Source organism: Phodopus roborovskii, unplaced genomic scaffold (genome assembly GCF_943737965.1).
Source record: "Phodopus roborovskii unplaced genomic scaffold, PHOROB, whole genome shotgun sequence".
Taxonomy (NCBI): domain Eukaryota; kingdom Metazoa; phylum Chordata; class Mammalia; order Rodentia; family Cricetidae; genus Phodopus; species Phodopus roborovskii.
This window is the reverse complement of record NW_026126622.1, coordinates 2,517,965-2,543,036: the sequence shown is the minus strand read 5'-3', so window position 1 is coordinate 2,543,036 and position 25,072 is coordinate 2,517,965. Positions and strand designations below refer to the sequence as shown.

The 25,072-nt window shown below is 38.8% G+C and overlaps 1 protein-coding gene across 11 annotated transcripts in view; it reads left to right on the top strand.

Annotated features, from left to right (window-relative positions):
• Positions 1-24,533, top strand: part of Tjp1 (tight junction protein 1) — a 240,956-nt gene extending 216,423 nt beyond the window's left edge. For 2 of the 11 annotated variants that reach the window (XM_051206455.1, XM_051206463.1), the window contains 14 exons: positions 1,538-1,620; positions 2,293-2,503; positions 2,743-2,843; positions 5,779-6,129; positions 6,455-6,694; positions 7,336-8,208; positions 8,335-8,432; positions 9,510-9,737; positions 13,494-13,544; positions 14,623-14,789; positions 17,219-17,693; positions 19,398-19,615; positions 20,847-20,990; positions 23,004-24,533. In XM_051206455.1, coding sequence (XP_051062412.1) covers positions 1,538-1,620; positions 2,293-2,503; positions 2,743-2,843; positions 5,779-6,129; positions 6,455-6,694; positions 7,336-8,208; positions 8,335-8,432; positions 9,510-9,737; positions 13,494-13,544; positions 14,623-14,789; positions 17,219-17,693; positions 19,398-19,615; positions 20,847-20,990; positions 23,004-23,098 — 3,335 coding nt within the window. In that variant the 3' untranslated portion in view covers positions 23,099-24,533. Of the gene's footprint in view, positions 1-1,537; positions 1,621-2,292; positions 2,504-2,742; positions 2,844-5,778; positions 6,130-6,454; positions 6,695-7,335; positions 8,209-8,334; positions 8,433-9,509; positions 9,738-10,101; positions 10,166-13,493; positions 13,545-14,622; positions 14,790-17,218; positions 17,694-19,397; positions 19,616-20,846; positions 20,991-23,003 lie in introns of those variants that run through there. The other 9 variants (XM_051206458.1, XM_051206456.1, XM_051206460.1 and 6 more) reach the window with 9 other exon arrangements.
• The last annotated feature ends 539 nt before the right edge of the window (positions 24,534-25,072 follow it).

The window sequence follows — 25,072 nt, the reverse complement described above, 5'->3', positions numbered from 1 at the left end:
TTTAATGAAGATACTTAATTCTTAAAAAATCAGACAAGTGATAATAAAATTTGAGATTAAAAAATATTTTCCCACTGACTTTTTTTTTTTCCAGAAGTCTTGGTTATTGTATAGCAGAAATTATTTTATCTGAAGAAAAGTTGGTTTTGCATTGAGGGAAAGCAAGTGTGAAGTTTTCCAGAACTTAGCTTTAGGGGCTAATACAGTGATCCACTCAGATGATATCACAGACACACATGAGAGTTCAGATAGCCTAGTTAGAGATACTCTTTTGAGTGAAAGGCTAGACATATTTTCTTTAACTGAAAATCACAGCTGATTGCTCTTCTTAGTCCATGTCTGCTAGGTTTTGTGTTGTTCAGTCCTCCCGTGACAGTTGTATTCTGATAGTCACATTCTCTGACATTACTTGTTGCTTGGAGCCTATGGTCTTCTCAGACCTCTTCTTTTTCTGATCTGAAACACCTGAGCCCCTTCCCTTCACACTTCCAACATTCTGTGGTGATTGTTTGGAAATTGGTCCCCAGCTGCATTAGACATATTATGAGGTAGTAGAGAAGGCTGCCTTTCGGCTTCATCTAGCTCCTCATAACCTCACTGCCTGTGGCTGTGTCACTATAAGTGAGGTGTCTGACTGGAAATCCCCAGGCCATTTGCTGCAGCATAGTTGCTAAGCTCAGCCCATTGGGTCTGACTGGTTCTGTGCGGTAGCTTCCCCATGGCAGTGTGTCACACAAACGAGACCATATTTTTTGTGTCACTGCAGATGATGGAGGGAAACAGCTTCATACAGAAACGGGGGTGGGGGGCGAGGGGGCTTAAACTCATAATCTCAGGCATTTTTAGGACCTGTTTCTTTTCTAGAGTATTAATGGGGGTGAAAGAACACCGAAGAAAAAGTAAACATTTTAAAATTCAGAATTTTAAAAGTTTACATATTTTGTTTGTAGAAAATAAGAATTTATTGTAACTTTACTTTTCTGGCCATGAAAGCAAAGTCATCGGTGCCATTAATTTTTAAAATCTTCATTTCATGTTAGATGAGGTATTTATCACATTTCATTCATGTTTTACTTATTCATTGTTTGACTTGTGATTTTGATTTTTTTTTTTTTGATATATTATTCTTTTTTAAACTGTGACTTTTTTAAAAGTACATCAACATATTTATCTTGATTACTAAAGTTCTTGGGTTGGGTGGGTGCTTCTAGTGCCTCACCTGCCTTTAATTATTATTCCTGGTTCTCTTGGGAAACTTTGTCTGACCGAATATAGGCAGATCTTCTGGGGTCAGGGAGTACATGCTACCTCTCTTAGCAGTTTCCACCCTTTGAATTTTTGTTTTTTCTATAAATGACTAGGGACTTTCCTTGATGACTTGCTACTGACCTCTAGTGGATAAAATCAATACTGCTAAACATGCCACAGTGTTCAGCACAGCCCCATAGCCAAGTGTTATTCCAGTAGTACCCAATACTATATTGACCTAACTAATGGAAATAATGATGTTTTGTTTTTGTCCTGTCTTCATGAATAGAAAGTGAACCACGAGATGCTGGAACCGACCATCGTAGCTCTGGCATTATTCGCCTTCATACAATAAAGCAAATCATAGATCAAGTAAGTTATTACAAGTTGATGTGTTCTTTATAAACATCAAGCCTTATGTTTTGTTTGTTTATTTTTTGTTTTTTTCCAAGACAAGGTTTCTCTGTGGCTTTGGAAGCTGTCCTGAACTAGCTCTTGTAGAACAGGTTATTATTGAACTCAGAGATCTGAGCCTTAACGTTTTTGATGAGAAGATTTAATATGTAACAAGGGGGAATTTTCCAAACATTATTACTGGTGTAGCCTAAGAAAATTAGGCCCTTACTGTAGAAAAGCATTAATTATACTTCCAAGAAGACAGTTCTGATCTACACCAGAAGAGCCTTCATTGCAATAAAAATGATTATGTTTGGATGTGATTGGTAGTCCGCTCTAGCAATGCAATTCAGGGTGTTAGGAACATTGAGTTGCTGCTCTGACTTTCACAGACTGAGAGCAGGTAAAAGTTGTTAGCCTACAAGTGTTATGGCCGAGTCTTAAAAATAGCTGATAAGTTCTTTTTTAATTGTGCTGGAAATTGTTGAATTAACTTCTGATTACAAATTTTTAATGAGTGCTCTTGAGACATAGCAATCATAAGGTTTGACTAATACTGAAGTATAGCAGAGCCTGAGGCTTTTACAGAAGAGAGTAATTTTTAATGGTGTTTTATATCTTTGTATGTGTTTTCCTTCCTGTCTGTAGGACAAACATGCTTTATTAGATGTAACACCAAATGCAGTCGATCGTCTTAATTATGCCCAGTGGTATCCAATTGTTGTGTTCCTTAACCCCGACTCTAAGCAAGGCGTGAAAACAATGAGGATGAGGTTATGTCCAGAGTCTCGGAAAAGTGCCAGGAAACTATATGAACGATCTCATAAACTTCGTAAAAATAATCACCATCTTTTTACAAGTGAGTATATCCAGTATTGTAGAAGTAAGATGTTATTGTTCAAGTGCTGAAGCTTTTAAGATCTCTGCTTAGAGAGCCTACTGTTGAATGTTTGGTTGAAAGGAAAAGGGTATAATGAATGCCTACATAGAAATCTGAAATAGTTGTATTCCTTAGACTGATGGTACACAGGGTTGGATGATTCTCCTCACTTGTGGCGATGTTCTAATCATAAAACTACATTGTTCATTCATTTCCAGCCACGATTAACTTAAATTCAATGAATGATGGTTGGTATGGTGCCCTGAAAGAAGCCATTCAACAGCAACAGAACCAGCTGGTGTGGGTCTCTGAGGGGAAGGTATGGAGCCTTCTAGTATTTTCTGTACTCACTAAACTACACAACCAATATATATGCCTTTGAGTTACCATTCTTTTCTTACTAAATATTGTTAAGTTATTTTAGAAAAGCTAGCCTTTATAATGCTTTTTATCATTCATATGTAGCAGTTGTAGAGGTGAAAGCTTGTTAAATTTCCTACTCAACCAAATGACTAATCTAGTGGGATTCTCTGTTAAAGAATTCTCAGATTACACTAAAAACAATTTGACTCTATCCCTGACTAGCCAGGGAGAGACAGCTTTGAACTTGGCTTCAGTTTCTTCCCCTGAATGGGAAGGGATTTATATTCTGATTTTTTTTGTGTGTGGGGGAGGTGAGGGGGTGGGGAGGTGGGATGGTGGTGTCTGTAAAGACAGGGAATGTGTGAGAAACACCGCCTCCGGTGGTTATCAGGAGTGTTGCAGATGTCACCTGCTGACTAAAGCTCCAGGATACATTGAAAGGAAACACATTTAACCGTAGGAATTCCCTCCACCTCTCCCCAGTGGCACCTTTAACATCCTTACAAACAACTGGAAAACAATAAACAAACTAGTGATCTCTTTCTGGCTTTGAATTTTGGTTTTACATATACCCAGTGACTAGTTAAAGTAGCTGCTTTCTGTTGTTAGCCTGATATACAGCAGTCTTTGATGGGAAAGATCTGTTTATTTGTTTGGAGAGGCAATTGTTTCCTCAAGATACGCTGTTGAAGATATCTTTGTTTTTAAAGTCTTCTACCTTCTTCAGATCTATGTGGTTGTTAGGGAATATTGAGAGTCCCTCTGGGTTTTGGTTTGTTTTCAGTTAAGTTTTTATATTGCTTTGTTAGTTTGAGTTCTGTGTTTTGCCCCCGCATGGCCCCTCCATCCCTTCCTCTGCCTGGCTACTGTGCAGATGCTATGGCCATGCATGCTGCATGCTTATTCTCTATCCAGAAACATGTGACCTCTTCAAGAAAAACTACTAAACCTTTACAGCCAGAGGTAACATGGCTGTTCTCAGCTATCATAAAGCATCAGAATCATAATTGTTCTCATTGTGTACCAGCTTGGGAGATGGACTGTGCAGATGAGGTAACAGGCCACTCTGAATAACTCACAGGTCAGCTTGGATACTGATAGGAAAATCAAAGTGGAAAACCTCACTACACTAATTCACAGCAACATACCAGGGTTTACTTCCTGGCATTTGGTGGAAAGATTGAGTCTTCATGATGCTAATCATCTGCAGCTACTGTCCGCCTAGTACCCTTTGCCAAATAGAATGACGATGTCCTTCACTCTTGAATGGAATTCTTAAAATTAGTATATAAATTTATTCCCCAAATGTACAAGATTATACATATCTGCCTGCAAGTTTATTTTTTTTTAAGTCAGAAATCTTAATTTCCAATAGTTTCTCTTTGTAATACTTCTATATACTTGGTTTGGTTTTGAAATAAATAAATACCCCAACCTTTTATATAAGGAAAAATACAACATTTGGTATTTTCTAGTTTGATGCATTTTATAAATCAGAGAAATTATTACAATTTAAATTATACTTAGTTTTTCTTCCTGCCCCTTCTATGCAAATAATATTTGATAAGAATGGACAGAATATTGAAGAAAATAAATTTTTCATTTTCACCAACTTTCCTGAACTAACCATTTTGATTTAATTGCCACAGAGTTACTTTTTTTTGCAAGATCTGACACACTCTTTATATCATCCTGAGATTTTCTTAATATTAAGATGTAACATTTCCTACTTCAAAGCAGCCCATGGCTCTTGCTCACTTCTGTATTTCAAGAAGCTAGCTAGCTACATTGATGGATTCGGTGATTCTTCTGCTAGCTTTAAGTCCATCCCAGCAAGTTAAACATTAGAGTAGATGGCAAGAACACTTCTCTTGAGCAGTAGCCATTATAGAAGTTAGAGGGCAGAGGGAGTGAGGATGGGAAAAGCACTGTTGAGATCTTGGCACAGCCATCTCACAGAGCTGTACCACTCCTGATAGGTATTTCTAGTGCATCTGCCTAGAGAATTTATCTCAACATTCTCATGTAGTATAGTCCATGCTGTAATGGAAGAAATCCTTGTGATTTCAGGATTCTAGTTCCATCACTTCTCAGGCAAGATCTTCAGAGACTGCTCTGTTTAGTCCAAGTATGGGTGTCCTGTGACAGTCTGTTGATTACAACCAGTAGTTCCCTTTCCCTCATGTACTTCTCATTTTTTCTTTCTGATCTGCTCTGAAGGTCATCACCACAGACTGTTAGGAATTAAGTCTTAGTCACTTGCAAAAGAAAAATGCAACAGTTTTCCTTTGTCATATATTGGCAACCACTTCCGAGAAAAACAAGAAGGAATGTCTTCTTAATCAAGATGACCACCCTGCAGATGTTTGCTTCCTGTTTCATAAAAGCTTTAAGGCTACATGCCAATTTAAAAAAAAAAAAAATCTGCTTTCTAACTATAAATACAGTATTTCTTACTCAGCTTACTTTGGGGTTTATTTTCATAGTTGTTCTCACAAGTACTGTTCGTCAGTGTGGCCTTGTTTGTGTGAGCTTGGTTTAATAGCATTCTCTTTCTTCGCCTTGTTTTTGGATGAAAAGCTAGTGAGTAGGTTTATAACTGTGTGTCATGCCAGAGTTCCTTCCTGTTCTCTGTGGCTGTGCCCTAGCTTTGTCCTAGTTGGTCAGCCACTGTTTGATTCATCCAAGCCCTTCCAGTCTCAGGGATGCTATATATGTATCTATCTGCATGTGTGCTTGTAGAATCTTCTTGACTTTCCTCGTCAGAAATTTCAAGAAATAGATACGATTTCTCCAAAGAAAAATACTCTTTTCAATCTCTCTCTCGTAAAATAAAGGCCATCTCTTAAAGACTACTGAATAAATTTTTGATTTACTTTTATTTGACCCAGGCGGATGGTGCTACAAGTGAGGACCTTGATTTGCATGATGATCGTCTGTCCTACCTGTCAGCCCCAGGTAGTGAGTACTCAATGTATAGCACGGACAGTAGACACACTTCTGACTATGAAGACACAGATACAGAAGGCGGGGCCTACACTGATCAAGAACTAGATGAAACTCTTAATGATGAGGTGGGGACTCCCCCAGAGTCTGCCATTACACGGTCCTCTGAGCCTGTAAGAGAGGATTCCTCTGGAATGCATCATGAAAACCAAACATATCCTTCTTATTCACCACAAGCGCAGCCACAACCTATTCATAGAATAGAATCCCCTGGACTTAAGACAGCCTCTCAACAGGTAAGCAGCAAGCATTCGGTGCTTTTAGTTAGAGGTGCATTATGAGGTTTGAGAATGCGGTGATAAGTTAAAGAATATTCCTTTCTTCCTCAGATTACAATTTAATCTTGAATTTCAGGCTGAGAGTACCAAGGGCTTTATTCTGAGTTTTCTGCGTTCACCTTACACAGTATTATATTGAAATTTTCAACAAAATTTTAGCACATGAGGTCATAGTTAACATTGTTAATAAGCACACTTAATATCTAGCAATTATTATAAATTGAGCAGAGGAAGTTAGTAATAGACAGAAACACTATATTTAAAATATTTTAAAACTTCACAGAAAGCAGAAGCCTCATCCGCAGTCCCTTACCTTTCGCCTGCAACAAACCCAGCACCACCAGCCTCCGCAGCTAGCCCTAATGTAAAGTTAACTAATCTCAGACTGGAGGAGCCCACTCCATCCCCTTCCACCTTGCATACATCACAAGCTGATTCTTTAAGAGCACCGAGTCCTGAGACAGCTCACACAATGCTCAGAGATGAAGGACCATCATTGCCGCCGCATGTAGACCCGACAGAGGTACCTGCGCTGCCGCCGCGCTGCACTGATTCGTTGCTCCTCATCAACCTGGCACATGATTATTACTGCTTCGCCCACCCTTTTACGTTTTCCTGCTGCCTTTTTTATTTTATTTTTTAAACTGGGCTTATACACTCTATTGCTTTCCAACAAGACAAATCATTTCAGTTTTGTAGTTTGCATGGCTTCCAATGGTATATTGATTATTTGAGACCAAGCTTTTTAAGATTTGTGCTTCAATAGTTACTACTTTTAATTTTGATTTTAGTATCTTCTAGAATTCTTTAATATATAGTTGAGACTCATAACATTTTTGTTTTATAAGTTATAGCTTCCATAATTTCTTTGTGATTTTTATCTTCAGTGTTCAAGTCAAATATAATCAATCATTCAGTGAATTTTCTGCTAAATAATTATCTTTCCTTACTTTTGTTGGTACAAGCTAAAGCATAAACACTCCTATCTGCAGTGTATATTGTGAGGTTTCATTGAGCTATCTCTCTCGCTCATAATCTGTCCCAATTAGAAATGGTAGAATATACCATTCCACATTTTGAAATCATAACTTAATATTTGTCATTGCCTAATAAAATAGAATTATAAACAAGCCTTTGTCCTCAAATATGGGTTTTTTTATGCAGGTGTATAGGAAGGAGCCATATCCTGAAGAAATGATGAGACAAAACCATGTTTTAAAACAGCCTGCTCTTGGTCACCCAGGGCAGAGGCCAGATAAAGAGCCAAATCTGGCCTATGAACCCCAACTTCCATACATAGAAAAACAAGCCAGCAGAGACCTTGAGCAGCCTTCATACAGGTATGACTCCTCAAGCTACACAGACCAGTTTTCTCGAAACTATGACCATCGCCTACGATATGAAGATCGAATCCCTACCTATGAAGACCAGTGGTCATATTATGATGACAAACAACCCTACCAACCTCGGCCTTCTTTTGATAATCAGCATCCTCGGGACCTGGACTCCAGACAGCATCCTGATGAACCTTCAGAACGAGGTTATTTCCCACGTTTTGAAGAGCCAGCCTCTCTGTCATATGACAGTAGACCACGCTATGAACAGCTGCCTCGAACCTCTACTCTCCGACATGAAGAACAGCCAACCTCTGGATATGAGCTGCACAACAGATACAGACCAGAAGCACAGCCCTATTCTTCATCCGGTCCTAAGTCGTCTGAGCCTAAGCAGTACTTTGACCAGTACCCACGAAGTTATGAGCAAGTACCGTCCCAAGGATTTACCTCCAAAACAGGCCACTATGAGCCTCTCCATGGTGCTGCAGTTGCTCCTCCTCTGCTGCCTTCCTCTCAACATAAGCCAGAAGTCCTGCCCTCAACTACCAAACCACAGCCTCCACCCCCAACACTGGCTGAAGAAGAGGAGGACCCAGCCATGAAACCACAGTCTGTGCTCACCAGAGTTAAGATGTTTGAAAACAAAAGATCTGGGTCTTTGGAGAACAAGAAAGATGTGAATGACACTGCCAGCTTTAAGGTAAAAAGTGTGTCTATCCTTTAGCCTGAGTCTGTGGATGCAGTAGTGGAGTTCAGATATTTCTTAACTGTCTGCTGTCTTTTAATGATATCTTCTTGCTAACTGTCTCTTTCTTGTTCCCTGCAGCCTCCAGAAGTAGCATCTAAACCTCCAAGTGCTTCCCTTGCTGGCCCTAAACCTGCTCCTCAGAGTCAGTTTAATGAGCATGACAAAACTCTGTACAGGTGGGTGTGCTCACTTACCAGCCTGAACAGGGAGGAGAGGACTGTGCTCCCCAAGCTAAGCAGCCAGCTTTCCTGATGAACCCTGACCTCAGGGAGAAACTCAGATTTCTTGTACCCCTGTGACAAAGCTTTAGTAAACAAATCTGTGGAAAAGTTGTTTGTTTTTAAGCAAATGGTTAAAACAAGAATTAAAAAAAAAAAAAAAAAACAAAAAAAAAACCACAATATTTTCTCAATTTTAAGTACTTTACAGTGTTTGTGGGAATGAAAACAAACTCAAATTGGTTTAAATTACTGAAATTATTCATTTAGGGAGCATGCATAAAGTCCTTGTCATTGTGTTAATCACACCACAATAGCTAACACTGCTGTTTTTTGTGTTACAGAGATGCTAAGGTTGGGCTTCAGGTTAATTAACATACAGGGTGAGTTAGAGTAGTTAGAGAAGCCTGGCTTTGTGCTCTCAACTGTGTCCCAAAGTGGCAGACTAGGCTAACTCATTTGTTGCTTTTACTGAATAGTAGGAAGGAACAAGCATACTCACCTGTTGTGTGACTTGTTTTGTTTCCTACCTTCTAGGATTTTGGATAGATTAGGCTGTTTGCTTTTAATGAGAATCATTTAATTGGTCCTACATTAAAGTTCTTAAAAATCTCCCTATTATCCCCAATTCTTACAAGTTTCTCACTTTTGCTGACAACTGACACATTGATACGGTTCTACATTATGTTTCATTTTTGAATAATTCTCACCTACTATGAACCCCCTTAATAAATAATCATTGAGTTTACTAAGTTGTACTAAGGCACTTAGGCAAAAGGAGCCTGTATTTGCATATACAGCATAAATGCTCTTTTAGAATACTACTGATTGTTGACTCTGCCTTATAGTCACAGCTGTCAGGAAAAAGATGAACGTACAAAAACAAAACACAGTAGACCAGTACTGAAAAACAACAGCTGAGGTTGTGTACACAGACAAAAGGGGAAAAGTCAATGTGAGATTTTTTTTTTTTTTTACATGCCATTGTCTTTGTGAAATTAACATTTAACAGTTTTACTTGTTACTCATCATTAGGCTCCCAGAGCCTCAGAAACCTCAAGTGAAGCCACCTGAAGATATTGTTCGATCAAATCACTATGACCCTGAAGAGGATGAAGAGTATTACCGGAAACAGCTCTCTTATTTTGACCGGAGGAGTTTTGAGACCAAGCCTCCTGCACATATTCCAGCCAGCCATCACCCAGAGCCTGCCAAACCAGTCCATTCACAGAGTCAGCCAAATTTTTCTAGTTATTCTTCAAAGTAAGTTGTTTCACCTAAGATTTACCTTTAAAGCTAAGATAAAAGATAAAGTTTGAGTTGCATAATGTGGAGTTAGCCACCAGAGTTGGGCGTGCTAAGGAGCTTGGGCACAGTGCCTTGCTCCACGTTGTGCCACTTCCTAGAGGCTCTATGTCAGACACTGTTTTGGCATGAGGAAAGTTGCTAAAGTGAGGAGTGACCAGAAGACCTGGACTTAAGCTGAATCTTCAGTCTTGACACATGGGGTACACATTTAATGGCAATCTTCCTTATTTCTGTTTCTGTCTTTAAGACATAAAAGTAGGTAGGTAAGGGGGTCACAGAAAGGAAATCCTCAGGTGGTTTTGGTTTTGTTTTCACGAAGGTGAGGAAGAACTTGTCTTTTTCTTATTTCGAAGCATGGGATGATCAACTTTACAAATGATCAGGTGAGGTGAATGACAAGTTTCCTCGTTCTCAGTCTTTTTTCTCTGTCTGCTGCTCTCTTCTCTTTCCTGACTTCTGTGTTAGTACACTTTCTTCTTGTGCCTGGTGGATTTGTGTTTTGTGCTGTTGGTTCATCTCTGGTTGGACCCTGACAGACTTTGCTCCTGAGAGTTAGGTACAATCCCACAAAGGCACAAGTGGCCTCATACCTCCACAAAACTAGAGTCATAGAAACAAAAACAGATGGGTTTATCACAAAGGAATTTGTTTATAAAATTATGGGAGCTGCCTAAACAGATCCTAAGTCAAAAGGCAGATAGTCTAAGAAGATAGGGTCCAAGAGATGCTTGGGAGTGTCTAAATTCAGGGAAGGAATGCATTCTTTACCTGATAAACTTCACCTCAAGAGGTGAGGCATTCCATTCCAGCTTAAAACCCATTTCTAGTGTACCTAGCTTAGTCTTTTTCTTCTCTCTGTCTCCCTCTCTCTCCCCCCTTCCTTCGTTCCTTCTTTCTTTCTTTTTTGTTCTTAGCTTTCATATTATGTACATTGGTGTGAGGGTGTCAAATTCTTTGGAACTGAGTTACAGACAAATATGAGCTGTCATGTGGGTGCTGGGAATTGATCCTGGGTCCTCTGGAAGGGCAGCCAGCACTCTTAATGATTGAGCTATCTTTCTAGACCCCTAACTTAGTGGGTTTTTTTGTTTGTTTGCTTTCTGTTTTTTTTTTTTTTTTTTTTTTTTTTTTTTTTTCTTTTAATGAATGGAACTATGACTCAAACACAAGTTATCACATAGGAGTTTTGTGCCCAGGATTATAGGTGTGCACATTTTCATCAACACTTACGATTACCTGAAACTTATATAGTACTAAGTGAAATTGTTTTAGAATATACTTTGAAACTTGTAACATTGAAGACCCAATTTAGTTACTCTTTTCTGAGACATCATTAGTAAAGATTTAGAAAATTTCAATCTCTTTAAGTCTTTGTTTCTATTAAAGAAACCAGTCTGTGATACAGATAAACACTTTATACTGCAGTGGAGACTGCATTAAATAATATGGTTTTCTGGCACAGCATTAGACAGATGCCTGGTGGGGCTAGATGAGTATCAAGTCTATGAAGCTCAGTTTTTGGTAAGGCAAAGGGGCTATTCTATAGTAGTCTTTTATTTTAAGTTATTTTGTTTTTAAAATGTATGAGTCTTTTTGCCCATGTGTATGCATATACACCATGCATGTGCATGTACATGCCTACTGCCCACAGAAACCAGAAGGGAGCATCAGAAACCTTGGAATTGTAGTTACATGGTTGTGAACTACTCTGTGGCTGCTGAGAACTGAACCTAGGGCCTGCTGCAAGAGTAGCCAGTGCTCAGAACTGCTGCAGCATCTCCAGCCCCAAGTACTCATTTGTTTTAAATGTGTCTTGGGGAAAAAAAAAAAAAAAATCCCAAGACTGCGTTTATTAGTTTGGGAAAGGTGGGCACACCACAATATACACATGAAGGTTGTAGAACAACTTTTGGTTTGGTAGTTGGTTCTCTTCTTTCACTGGATGGATGTAGGTGGTGGGTCACCATGTGGGTCTAGTTTGACAGCAAGTGCCTTACTTGCTGAGCCTTCTTGGTCCAGAAGTGAGCATCTTTAAATGTTCTGCTAAATTCTTAATTCCTGTTAAAAGAAGGCCAATGTATATAAAGAGATTTACATTCCTGGTAATTAGCATATAGCGTTAAAAATACATGAAGGTCTGAATTTGCCAGTGAACCAGATGAAAAGTTGTTTTTTGTCTTTTTATTACTGCTATTGTTGCTGCCTGGTGTTTACTGTATAGAACAGGCTGGCTTCAAACTCACATGACTGCCTCTGCCTCCCAAATGCTGGGATCAAAGCATGTACCATCAGGTCTAACTTAAAAAGTATTTCTGATTTTATGTCAGTTTGATTTCCTCCTACCCTCCCCTTTTAGGGGCTTGTCCAGGATCAATTTGATTTATTTTTTTTAAGGGTAAAAATTTGGTTATTTGTATTCTATAACTTCCAGACAGGATCTAAAACCTGAGTTAATGAAACTCACTAAAGGCACAATGTGCTAGGTGCATCATTCATGCACCCCACAGGTCTGGGAGGAGCCAGTGTTAGTAATAGTTTTCACAGGTAAATGTTGCCATTGAGGGGGCTGGCTCAGTGGTTAAGAGCATTGGCTGCTCTTCCAAAGGGCCTGAGTTCAATTCCCAGTACCCACATGGTGGCTCACAACTATTTATAATGAGATCTACTGCTCTGTTCGGGCCTGCAGGTATACATGCATAATAAATAAATTAAATCTAAATATATATTTTTAAAAAATGTTGCCATTGAATGAAATAATGGCTGTTTTGCCATTTTACTTTCTAAGAACTAAGTGTGGAGATAGATTGATGGCAGGTAGTACTTTTTAGTTGTTGTTCATGGAACAGTATTAGGGGAGAGAAGTTAAAGTGTCATGTGGCAGTTTATCAAATAACCTAGGATTTAGCTTACTGCTGGAGATGAATGGATGAGGGCTTGCTTGAAAGGAAAAGAACGTAGTTGACCATAGCCATGTTTCAAAGGTCTGTGTGTTTTGCATTTGCCAGTTCATCTTTTTTTAAGGTCCCTTCTCTTGTCTTATATCATTTCTTTGGCACAGCCTTTGTTTTCATTGTGATTCATTTATTCAGAATCTATTCATTCTGATCTGATTATTACTCATTGTCTTGCTTCATATCTCTCTCTCTGTCTGTCTCTCTGTGCTTCTCTGTCTGTCTGTCTTTGATTTTGTTTTTTAAGACATGATTTCTCTGTGCAATGTTGTCCTCAAACTGTGTAGACCAGGGTGGCCTGAAACTCAGAGGTCTACCTGCTTCTGATGGGATTAAAGGTGTGTACACCCACCAACTCAATTTTTCATGGTGTTGGATTTTGAGCCCAGGACTTGGGATGAGCTGGGCAAATACTCTATGGAGCCTGTCCTTTGCTCACCATTAGCTGCTGTGGTGTAGGTGAGCTGAAGTTAAAGTTGAGTGGAACACAGGTGCACATTGTCCTCACTGGTGGCAGCAGCTAAAATATGTAGGGTGGGTGGGCAGGCAGGGTATAACTAAGTTAACTATATGTTAATATATTGCTGATTCCTTTGGCTAAATGAGTTAGTGGTATGTTCTTCTATGAAGCAAATTATGTTAAGATGGTGGCTGTTGGTTAACACTTTTAAATGACATTTGAGTTCTATTTGTTGTAAATCTTAGTTAGATTGACCGTTTTCTTTCATTTTTCTATTGCGCTTGCTTTGCCATCACCTAGATTTCTTGGCTCTTACACTAGCTATGACTACTTGAAAAGGAACATCAAGTGGTAAGACTGGCATTGATGTGAGGCTGTTCCATGAGATGTCCCTCACCATGTCATTGGCATTATGTGCACTTTCAGACCTCAGTGTTCTCTTTAATATTTAAGTCTAATATGTGTAAGCAAGGTACTAGCTAATTGTGAAGCTAATTGTAAAACTGGTTAATTCAACAAAAATACTGTATGAAAACAAATACACCTTTCAAATCCATGTTATTGTCTGTGCACATAACGCCAGTGCAGCTTGGCACTCTGCAGTAAGGCTCAGATGGCAGTGTTGAATTATGGGTCTATTTAGATTCCTTTTGTTTAAATTTTATGTATTACCAACAATTGGCAATTAAAAAAAAAAGATACATGATGTGCTTTTGACTAGACAAGTCTTGTAAAAAAGCACTGTCTGCTACTTTAACAACAATTAAACAGGACAAAAGAACAGGAAACCAGGGCAGATTTTAAAGATACCTGTTTTTTCCAGTGTTGCTAGAGCACAACTCTGCCCATCCATTGACTGACTGTGTCTAATTTTGCCTGATAACAGCTAAATTGAAGAGCTGTGTCAGAAGCCCTATCACTCAAAAAGGCAACACCATTTATTTATCTGGCTTCACATTGGAAAAGCTTGCCAAAGTTGGGTCTATGGCATCATATATTATAGCACTTTGAGTATGCCTGACACCAAGATTTTGTACCTGATACAAAATTAGAAGTGAGTTTAAGGAAGGTTTGTGCCAAAGTAACATTTCTCAAAATACTTGCAAAACTTCCTTAAATCTACTAATTTTATAAATATCACAAACATTAAAAAGTATACCCAAAATTTCATCCGCCTTTTAATTGATCTCTTCTGGATGTTTTACTAATATTCTTCAAGTATCTGTGCTGTCTTGACATTTCTTGTGCTGATGAATTTGTTTGTATATTTTGGTAGAGTAGCTACCTATACTTATGAGAATAAATTGTGACACTTCTAGATACTTTTTACTAGATTTAAGGATATTTTCAAAATGACAGTGTGTTTTATGACTGAATTTATTTTCTAATAATGGAATTTCTTCTTTTTTTTTTTTTTTCTTTTAAAAAGGGGAAAACCTGAAACTGATGCTGTGGATAGATCATTCAGTGAGAAACGATACGACCCTGTCCAAGCCACGCCGCCTCCTCCTCCATTGCCTTCACAGTACACGCAGCCAGCTCCACCCACATCCAGCTCCTCTCTTCACTCACATTCCAAGGGCGCTCAGGGTGAAGGTGGGAGTTAACAAGTTGACATATTACTCTGTAGAGTAATGTTTGTGAAGATAAATTCTTATCGTTTTGAAGCTTAGATCACTTTTAATGTTTAAAAAAAAAAACAGCCCCAAAATATTTGGGCTGGTAACAGTGAAAAGTAAAGATTTTGTTATGGGCATCATGGTAGTTCATCTCTCTAATCAATCCGAGCACTCTGGAGACAGAGGCAGAGGCATAATAAGTCTCACAGAAAAGAAAAGAAAATGTTGTGTGTTATCTACTGTTCACATAAATGACCATTATATTGGATGAGCTTTGTAGCTAAATGGATTTTTGTCTTTTTTTTTAACATATCTTAATTTTATGCCAGTATCCAGATCTTCTTGAAACCAGTACCTGTTAACTGGTATGCTTCGATTTAAATACTTGAGGGCCATGGAGATGGCTCGGTAGGTATAGGTGCTTCAAGGAGCCTGATAATATACCAACCCTGGAACTCACATGATAGAAGGAAGGAACTGATTCCAGCTAGTTCTCTACTGGCATGATATACTCTCAATGGCACATGCATGCCTGCATATATACACAAATAAGATGTACTTTTAAATATTTGCATACTGCTTTGTAAAACTCATTATATTCCACACTATAATATTGACATAAGAAAGCTGTATAGTTTGCCACAGAAAATATCTTACATTTTCATCCTTCAATAAAATCTCAACAGTTCTAGCTTACTCATTTGAGTAGCTAGATGATATTCTACCCTAACATAATGCAATTTATCCATTCTCTTCTTGACATTTGTTAGTACCTTTCTTTTAGATGGGAGTCAAATTGTAGCTTGAAGCATACCAGTTATTGTACATGTAGGTGATACTTGGAGGTTATGAGGTGCATGCCCCTAGCACTGGCACTTTGTAGACAAAGGCCATCCTGAACTACACAGCAAGTTCTGTGCACAGTCGAGAGATCTTTCTCAAGGAAAAAGAAACAAATGGTAAAGGCAGACATCTTTTGTTGGTTCCCCTTCTTAAGGAAGAAAGGTTTGGTTTTTTGTTTTTTGTTTTTTTTTTTTTGTTTTTGTTTTTTTTTTTTTTTCCTTAAATGATGCTAGCTGTAGGGTTTTGTTGGTATTGATTTGTTTTACTAGATGCCTTTTATAACAGTTTCTATTCTTAGTTTGCTAAAAGCATTTTGTTGAACATTTTACTATCGTGAGCTGGAGAGATGGCTCAGTGTTCAATAGCTTTTGCTGCTTTTACAGCAGACCTCAGTTTGACTTCCAGCATCACATCAGGCAACCCTCAACTAACTATAATCCAGACTCAAAGGCCCCAACATCATCTTCTGGCCTCCACTGGCACTAGTTACATGCCTGGTAAACATAAAACATATATGCAGTCGCATGCACATGTACATATAAAATAAAAATAAGCCTGTGGGCAGTGGTGGCGCATGCCTTTAATCCCAGCACTTGGGAGACAGAGTCTAATATGGTCTATAAAGCAAGTTTCAGGCCATCCAGGGCTACACAGAGAAACCCTGTCTCAGGGAAGTGTGTGCATGTTGAGCGGTAGTTTTTAAAATTAAAAATATTTTTTTCACAAATTAACACTATGATCTGATTTTTCTACTTTACAGTCTCAGTGTGGTTACATGAACCATATTCATAAAATATTTGGATTAACACTTTTCCTGAAATGGCTTTGTCTGATTTTGTTGTCAGTGTTGTACTAGTTTCATAAAAGAGAGAATAGGACACATCCCTAGCTTTTCTTTAAAACAAAACAGAAGACCTTGCATTTCCTACACCAGCATTCCTTTTCCCGTGATTCCAGCAGAGTGTAGCTGTCCCTACTGTTTCATGTCAGACTGCTCAGCTTTGCCATTTTCTCTGTTGTGACTTAGTCTAATAATTAGTTCATTTTGTTTTATTTCCCATTTCCCTGATAGATAGGTCAGGGTCTCACTGCACAGTGCCTGGAGTTTTTCTTTTGTTCTTACAGAGATGGATATTCTCTGCAGAGTATGACTACTGATGACCATGTACACACTTTCTAAGTGTTGTCTCCCAGTGTGAGGCTGCTGGGCCGGTGTGTGTGTGTGTGTGTGTGTGTGTGTGTGTGTGTGTGTGTGTGTGTTTCTGTGTAACACTAAGAATGAGTTTTCAAATGCTGATGTACTCCATATAATCAATTTTGTCGTTCTGTTTCTAAATTTTGATGGATAGTGGAAAGGAATTACTCAAGGCATCTTTCTCGGGGTCAGTACTTTCATAGCCTCACACTGAATCCGAGGAAACAGGATACACTGCAACCAGTGTCCGTCAGCATCAGAAAGGACCCAGAGTTCACTTCAGTGCCAAGGACATGTTATATCAGGAAAGAAAGGTTTTAAAATGGGTTTTAGGAAGTTTATAAAATGTGTGCATGTTTGTTTTTTAGGCAATTCAGTACCACTGGACTTTCAGAACTCTTATATGTCCAAGCCAGACCCACCCCCATCTCAGAGTAAGCCAGCACTGTTCAGACCGCCAGCCCGGGAAGACTCTGTTCAGACTTTCTATCCCCAGAAAGGCTTCCCAGAGAAGGCTCCAGTTAATGGAGCTGAACAGCCTCCGAAGACGGTCACTCCAGCCTACAACCGATTCACACCAAAGCCCTATACAAGTGCTGCCCGGCCATTTGAACGCAAATTTGAAAGTCCCAAGTTCAACCATAATCTTTTGCCAAGTGAAACTATACATAAACCTGAATTGTCTTCAAAAACTCCCACTTCTCCAAAGACTCTTATGAAAGCCCATAGTTCAGCACAGCCTCCGGAGTTTGACAGTGGAGTTGAAACTTTCTCTATCCACACAGATAAGCCTAAATATCAAATAAATAATATCAGCACCATGCCTAAGGCTGTTCCCGTGAGGTAAGCTATTATTTGTCTTTGTTTAAAGTGTTGCCTGGCTTTGTTTTTGTTTTTGTTTAATGGTAAGGGAGGGTGGTCAGAGATAAGACTTTGCTAGGAAGCCATAGCCAGGTTGGCCTATAATTCCACAGTGATTCTCCTGCCTCAGCCTCCCAAGTGCTGGGATTATAGGTATGTAGCTATAGTTAGTAGTTTATATAATGAGAGTAGAAATGATAATTTGAATTATACCTGTAAATTAAACTGTTAATATAGTGATTTCATTTTGTAGAAAGTCCTCCAGGAGGTATAGGATGTTAATTAAATTGTAAAGCTAATGCACATATATCGCATCAATAGGTATTGTCATTATCCCTATATCACCAATAACTAAGATTGAAGGACAGAAGACAGTTTGCCCAACCAGCATCAATCCCATAGCTGGGAGGTGGTAGGCTAACTATGAGTTCCTGTAGCCACCTAACTTATCAGTGGGGGTACATTTGAAGAATAATGAACACAAATGTCTATTCCTCATTTACTATTTATTGAGCTAGGGTCCTGAAAAGAATAGAAATGTAGTGAACTCAAAATGGCTATTGAAAACTGAAGTAAGATGGTTGAGTCTACCTTAAGCATTTCCTGGGCAGACTGTCTGCTTGTTAAATAGTAATGGGTCAGAACCATCTGACCACATACTGCCTCAGTTCAACCTCCTTAGATGTTTTCATGTCATCCATGAAAGGGAAGGATGCATAGGGAGAGCCAAGGACCAGGAAGGCCACCTGAAGTCTGCTTCTCAAAATGGTTAATGTCTGTCTACCTTCCTGTAGTTGATCCAGCAGGGCTCTTGCTATGTAGGGGCTACATAATGTTACCACATCAGTTATTGGGCTTTCTTTCTTCCCTTTCCATTTGCTTTATAGGAATCTATCTCTAACCCTGCAGTCATGCTGGAAAGAAACTAGCCTCCCTTCATAGACCCTTCATGTTGTTAGTCCATCTTTTTTGTCAGATTAAAGTTCTGGCTTAATGTTACTTCACAAAGCCTCAATAGCCTTAGCTTCCAATTTTGAAACATTCATTGGTACTATGTCCTCTGCCTTTGGTAACATTTTCTAGTAAGTCACCTTGTTCTGTCCTTTTTGGGTCTTTGGTGCACACTGTACCTTTTGCAACCTTGGAGACTTTACCTTTAGCAGCCTGGGCATGTGGGGACTCAGTGTATACTAAGAAGATCATTGAATATGCACACTGAAATTCTAAAGTCTACCAAAATCTCCATTTCAATGTGTGTGTGTGTGTGTGTGTGTGTGTGTGTGTGTGTGTGTGTGTGTGTGTGTTTTCCCCCCTGTTTGGGCAGTGCTAGGTTAGTGCTGTGTTCGAGCTCCATTCCCAGCCCACATCATTGTTTTCTGTTACCAACTTTAATGTCACTCAGCATGATTTAGAGCTCCCATTTCATGGATGTTCACTGTGTTGCTGTGAGAGCAAAGTATCATATTTAGTATATTAAATTACTCTGGTAATTATAGTAACCTCATTCTTTACTTTCAAAAAGGCAGTTTGGATTTTTCCAGAAAGGGGTATGTTATCACTCCAAGCAAGACCTTTCAGTAAAAACTCATCTTATTTAAATAAGGAACTTCTAAATTACATAATAGTGATAAAAGGAAAGCCTGTGTGTATTATTAGGATTTTTAATTGTCATTTCTGACCCCTCAGCCCTTCAGCTGTGGAAGAAGATGAAGATGAGGATGGTCATACTGTGGTGGCTACAGCCCGTGGCATATTTAACAGTAATGGTGGTGTGTTGAGTTCCATAGAAACTGGTGTTAGTATAATTATCCCACAAGGAGCCATTCCTGAAGGAATAGAGCAAGAAATCTATTTCAAAGTCTGCAGAGACAATAGCATCCTCCCACCTTTAGATAAAGAGAAAGGTAAGTCTTATTGTCTGCTTTACTGTAATAACTCCATTGTTGTCCTGAGTATTCCTTACTGCTTACAGTGACAGCCACAAGGATAGGCTGGAAGCCCCTAAAAGTTTTAGGCCAAGGACAGCATTTTCTGTGGACAACAGAGGGCTTCTCAAATGAACTTTCTGATGTCACTGGCATGTGGTGGGTGTGGCCCAAAGGTGGTCTGGTTACCTTCTACTTTTACTTTCAGTGTGAACTAAAAAATGCCACATGACTGCAAGGCTCTTTGACCAACCTAATCAAATTTGTCAGCCCTCCTATCTCAAGATAGTTAAATATCATCCACTCTAGAAGGCTTTGCCCAGCCTGTCTACTGTTAACTCAGGAGCCACCAACAATCAGACACTCAGTATAGTGAATGAAATGTATGTAGAAAGTGATGTACCATATTTCCAAACAGTCTAAGGGAACCAAGAGTGCTGTGATTTCTACAGCCTTCCTAGATTCATTGGTACACTAATGATTGAACTGTGCTGTGATTTCTTTTAGCAGTTTTGATTTCACTGAATGTAATATTGTAACCCACTTTCTTGGAATACTGTGTCTTAAAAACAATGACTGACACTTTTGGCCCTGCTTGAAACCCTGAATGCCTGTGTAGCAAACAAAGGCTGAAAGGCATGGGCCAGCAAGATGGTGCGGTGGGCAAAGGTGCTTGCTTCCAAGCCTGGAGACCTGAATTTGATCCCTGGGGCCCATGTTATAGGAGGAGAGAACTGACTCCTGCAAGTTGCATTCTGACTTCCACCAGCACAGCATGTCATGGTTGTGTATGCATGTGTACACACACACCCCAAATAAGATTTTTTTTCCAAGAAAATATGTAAACTTGCAAAAAGTACATTTGAATGTTCTGTGCTCTAGAGCTATATGGTGGAATGCAATAGTTATTGTTTACATGGGATTACTTAGTATTAGGAATGTAAAATAAGGACCTCAGAGACTGGATGTATTAGTCATGTGTTGAAATACTGTTTCAGCTACATTGTTAGATAAAATTTTAAAATGAATGTCACATATCTTTTTTACGCTAATATATCTGTTAAAATGTTATAAATTATAATTGTAGCATCTGCTGTATTTTTCTTAGCACTGCTGTGGAAAACTACCTTCATTTGGCTTTAGCACGCACAGGGGGCAAGGACTGTTTAGAGGGAAGACCTCATCTCTTACCCTTTTCCCTCCTTGACAGGTGAAACTCTGCTGAGCCCCCTAGTGATGTGTGGGCCCCATGGCCTCAAGTTCCTGAAGCCCGTGGAGCTGCGCTTGCCACACTGTGCGTCTATGACTCCTGACGGTTGGTCTTTTGCTCTAAAATCATCCGACTCCTCGTCGGGTATGCTGTCTTCACTCTGTCCTCTGGGGCTTTGGGTACTGTCATTGATTAATGCCTGAGCTCTTGGTGCTCCCCATGCTGTGTGGGGCAGATCTTCACTCTGTCCCTGTGGCCTTGCAAGCATCACTGGTTTTAAAAATTTATTTGTGGTACACGTGTCATAAATACATATGGAACCATGGAAACTTTTCTCCCTTTTAGTAATTGGTAATTTGGCTAAAGATTGGCTGTTGTGGGGTTCAAAAAATTTTATTATCTATCAGATTTTTTTCAAGATGCAACATATTATAACATTAGAGAAAGTTTCCACAGTGATGATGCCTGGCCATGGGTTTGGTTTTTTCCCAGTGTGAACCTCTAAGTAACTCTTATTATGCACTGTTTTAAGTGACTTTTGCTCATTGGCTCATGATTTCAAGGCTTCCATTACATTTTCATATTTCTCACTTGAATAACTTAAAAGTCAGCCTTAATTACCAGTATTGTTCACTCTAACAGGAGGTATAGAAAAAACAAAAATTTAAAGTGTTGCCCCTAAATTTGTATAAATCAATGAGTATTAATTAGTAAGTTCCAGTTTGGTCTAGTATGGAATAAAGGTTATGAAAATACAAAGATTACAATAGTATTAAATTTGAATGTTCCCTGGGAGAAAAGCCAGCTTTAAGTAGTAAACTAGAAATTAAGCAGATGTAGGGAGGATGTTACAGGGTTGAGGCCAGCTTCATCTAAACTGTCTACTGTACTTACTATTCTTTAAGTGACCTTATATGGTGTACAAATGAGCTACATGTTTGTCGTTTCCAGTATTTATGTGGCACTGTTTGGTTGTACTGAGACCATGCATGTTCTCTGTGAGCATCTGAGTGTGTTCACCCAGAAAAGAAAGACATCTTTGTGTAATGCAGGGCAGCAGTAGGCTGCATTGCTATTGCTAACCTGTTGAGTAGGCATAGAGATGGTAAGTACTGGCTTGATTGCAGTAAAGACAGTATGTTGAAAAACTTAAAACCTAATGATGATGATGCCTTTGATTTCCAGAGTTGTCACAATTTGTTGTCCAGAGTTGTCACATAATTTGTACACTTGTATCTGAAATTTTAGCAACTTTATTTTAAACAATTTATTTCATTATTGAATGTGATGTATATCTTACTCTACAAAGTGTCCATGACTGATATAGTTGATAGCCAATCGTTTTGTTGTAGGGGCTGCCTGGTGCATTGTAAGAGGGTTTCTCTGGCCTCAAGTCAATGGGTGCCATTTGTGGCAGAAGCATCTCCACACACTGTCCCACAGGCACAGAAACATTGCTGGCCAAGGACTATTATAAGGGAAGGAAAAGTCAGCAGCTTTGATTCTCTACTCCATTGGCTACCACAGAGACACAGAATTTCCCCACTATTCACAGTTCATGCCCACTGCTTGGTCATCATGCAGGGCACAAATCTGCAGATACCAAGAGCGTCTTCAAAACTCAAACACCCAAGACCTACCTCAGACCTAATCAGCCTGTGGGGGTTTGAATTCCCACAAAGGATCGTACTGCACAGAGTGTGGGAGCTCTGGAGCAGTCTTGCTGGTCTGGCTTGGTAAGGATGGAGAGTCTTGGGGAACTAGGCTCTACAGAACTTAGCAGAAAGAGTGTCCTTTGAGTGCAGTATCTGAGTATGAGCAATGTTCTCTCACACCCACTAGAAGGGGTTACTGTGCATACAATGTTACACACTGAGGAGCAGCTAGCTCCAACTGTCTTCTGAGTCTGTATGATTTTTATTCCTGTATTAAAAAGTCCAATGAATTTGATAGCGCAAGAGACATCTAAAACAGTTTTAAATGCTTACAGCCTGCAGGCCTACTTGAAATAAAGCACCAAGTTTGGATAGAGTGTACAATAGTTGAAAACTTAGAAGAAAATTCTGATATGTGTTTATATTTGTCCCATAACAGCAAAGCATTATGGGTAGCAATCCAAACAACTGTTAAGTGACATCAAAATCTTTTCTCTCATAGGTGACCCTAAAACCTGGCAAAACAAGTGTCTTCCTGGAGATCCAAATTACCTTGTTGGAGCCAACTGTGTTTCTGTCCTGATTGACCACTTTTAGTTCTTAGAGTGTAGGAACCGGACTAAGCAATGTGAACGTGGACTGAACTTACTAAATCTAAATGGAACCACTCTACTGAGTATTATATTTTCTTAGAATTTTTACTGCAATTATTAGTATTAAGCATTTGTTGTAACTGATGAAGATTAGTGAGCATGCCCCTGAACCACAGTCAGAAAACATGCTACAAGCTACATGGCATTGAGTGAAGAACTGTCCAGCATTGACTAGAGGTTCAAAGATATTTTGCTTTGTAATGATTTTTGTACTTTTTTATGGTCACTGCTTAACTTCACATACTGATTTCCGTTAAAAATACCAGCCAGTAAATGGGGGGGTGCATTTGAGTTCTGTTCTTTCCAAAGTACACTCAAACTTTATTATGGCCTTGGCCTAGCTTACACATTTTATTTTATTATGCATGAGGTAATGTGCACACTTTTTTTTTTTTTTTTTTTTTTTTTTTTTACAAATGCACCTGGAATATATAACCAGTGTAGTGGATTTAACAGAAATGTACAGCAGGGGGATTTATAACTTAGGGAGGGGGTCAAATGAAGACAATGACTTATTGTATATGAAAACACATTTCTCTTAGGGAAGGACACCAAAGCATGTGAGCCTGGTTCCATGGCCTCTGAATCTATAAATTAACATATCACCACAGACATCTAACCAGCAGGAATGCCTTACCCTCATGTTTTTAATTCTTAGATCATTTCGCTGTGTACTACTAAGTTTTTTATGAGTTTTGTGCATATCTAGATACTGTATCATGAAAAAGATTGAGTAAATTGTGGGTGTGATGGTTTCAGAAATGTGTAATCACCTGGAAGAAAATGATGGTGTGACTTAAAATACTTTTTTTTTTTGGACAAGGGGGCGTGATGGTCTTATGTTCTTTGGGCTATGCATCTGAAGTGTTGGATGTTTTCAGGACGCATGTACATAGTGCGTGCATACCACTTTTGTTCTTGGTTTGTAAATTAACTTTTATAAACTCTACCTTTTTATACATAAACAGAACCAAGTTTCTAAGGCTACCTTTGTATTCTCTCCTGTACCTCTTGAGCCTTGAACTTTGACCTCTGCAGCAATAAAGCAGCATTTCTACACATACAAGGTCATTTTTTTAAGAAAAAGAATGCACAGAGTTGTTACATTTTTAAGTGCTGCATTTAAAAGATACAGTTACTCTAGTTTGATTAAATTCTTGCAAAGTATCCCTTCTGTAAAATTTGTGATACAATGCTGTGCCCTAAAGTGTATTTTTTTACTAATAGACAGTTTATTATGGCACATCAGCACGATTTCTGTTTAGATAATACACCACTACATTCTGTTAATAATCATTAGGTGTGAAAGAATTCCTTTTGTGGTTATTAAAAAATCTCAAATTTCTAAATCTGCAAGAATAAAACTTTTTAAAATACAATACTAGTTTGATTTATTTGCCCTATTTTCTGTTCCAAGCAACGTTTTAATACTGTGGAGATCATTTTAATGTGTTGTCGCTCACAGACCCTTATTACTAGCTCAAATTTGATCACAGTAAAGGTTGTTTAGTAGCTTTTAAAAAAGCTCAAGATGCTTTCCTTTGAAAATACTTGGTGTCAAGGGAACTAATACCCAAAGGAATAAAGAGTTAATTTGAATTCACAAAGAAGATAAGCAGGAAACTTGGAGAACTTCTCTTCAAAACTAAGATGGATACAACTTTCAACTGCAAACATCATTTAGGGTATACCTAGAATTTGCTTCCTCCAGATTACCCGTGGTCAAGAGAAGTAGATAGAGAACTAAGGTACTTGGAAGTGAAATCTAAGCCCTTTATTTTCTGTATAGGCTTTTCTGAATTAGTTGTGCTCTTCATTGCAAAGGAAACCACATGTCTGTGAGGACTAAAACTTAATTTTTGTTTATCCAGGTGTTTTGCCTGCTTTAACAGTACCAGGCAGAGAAGGTGTACATGCA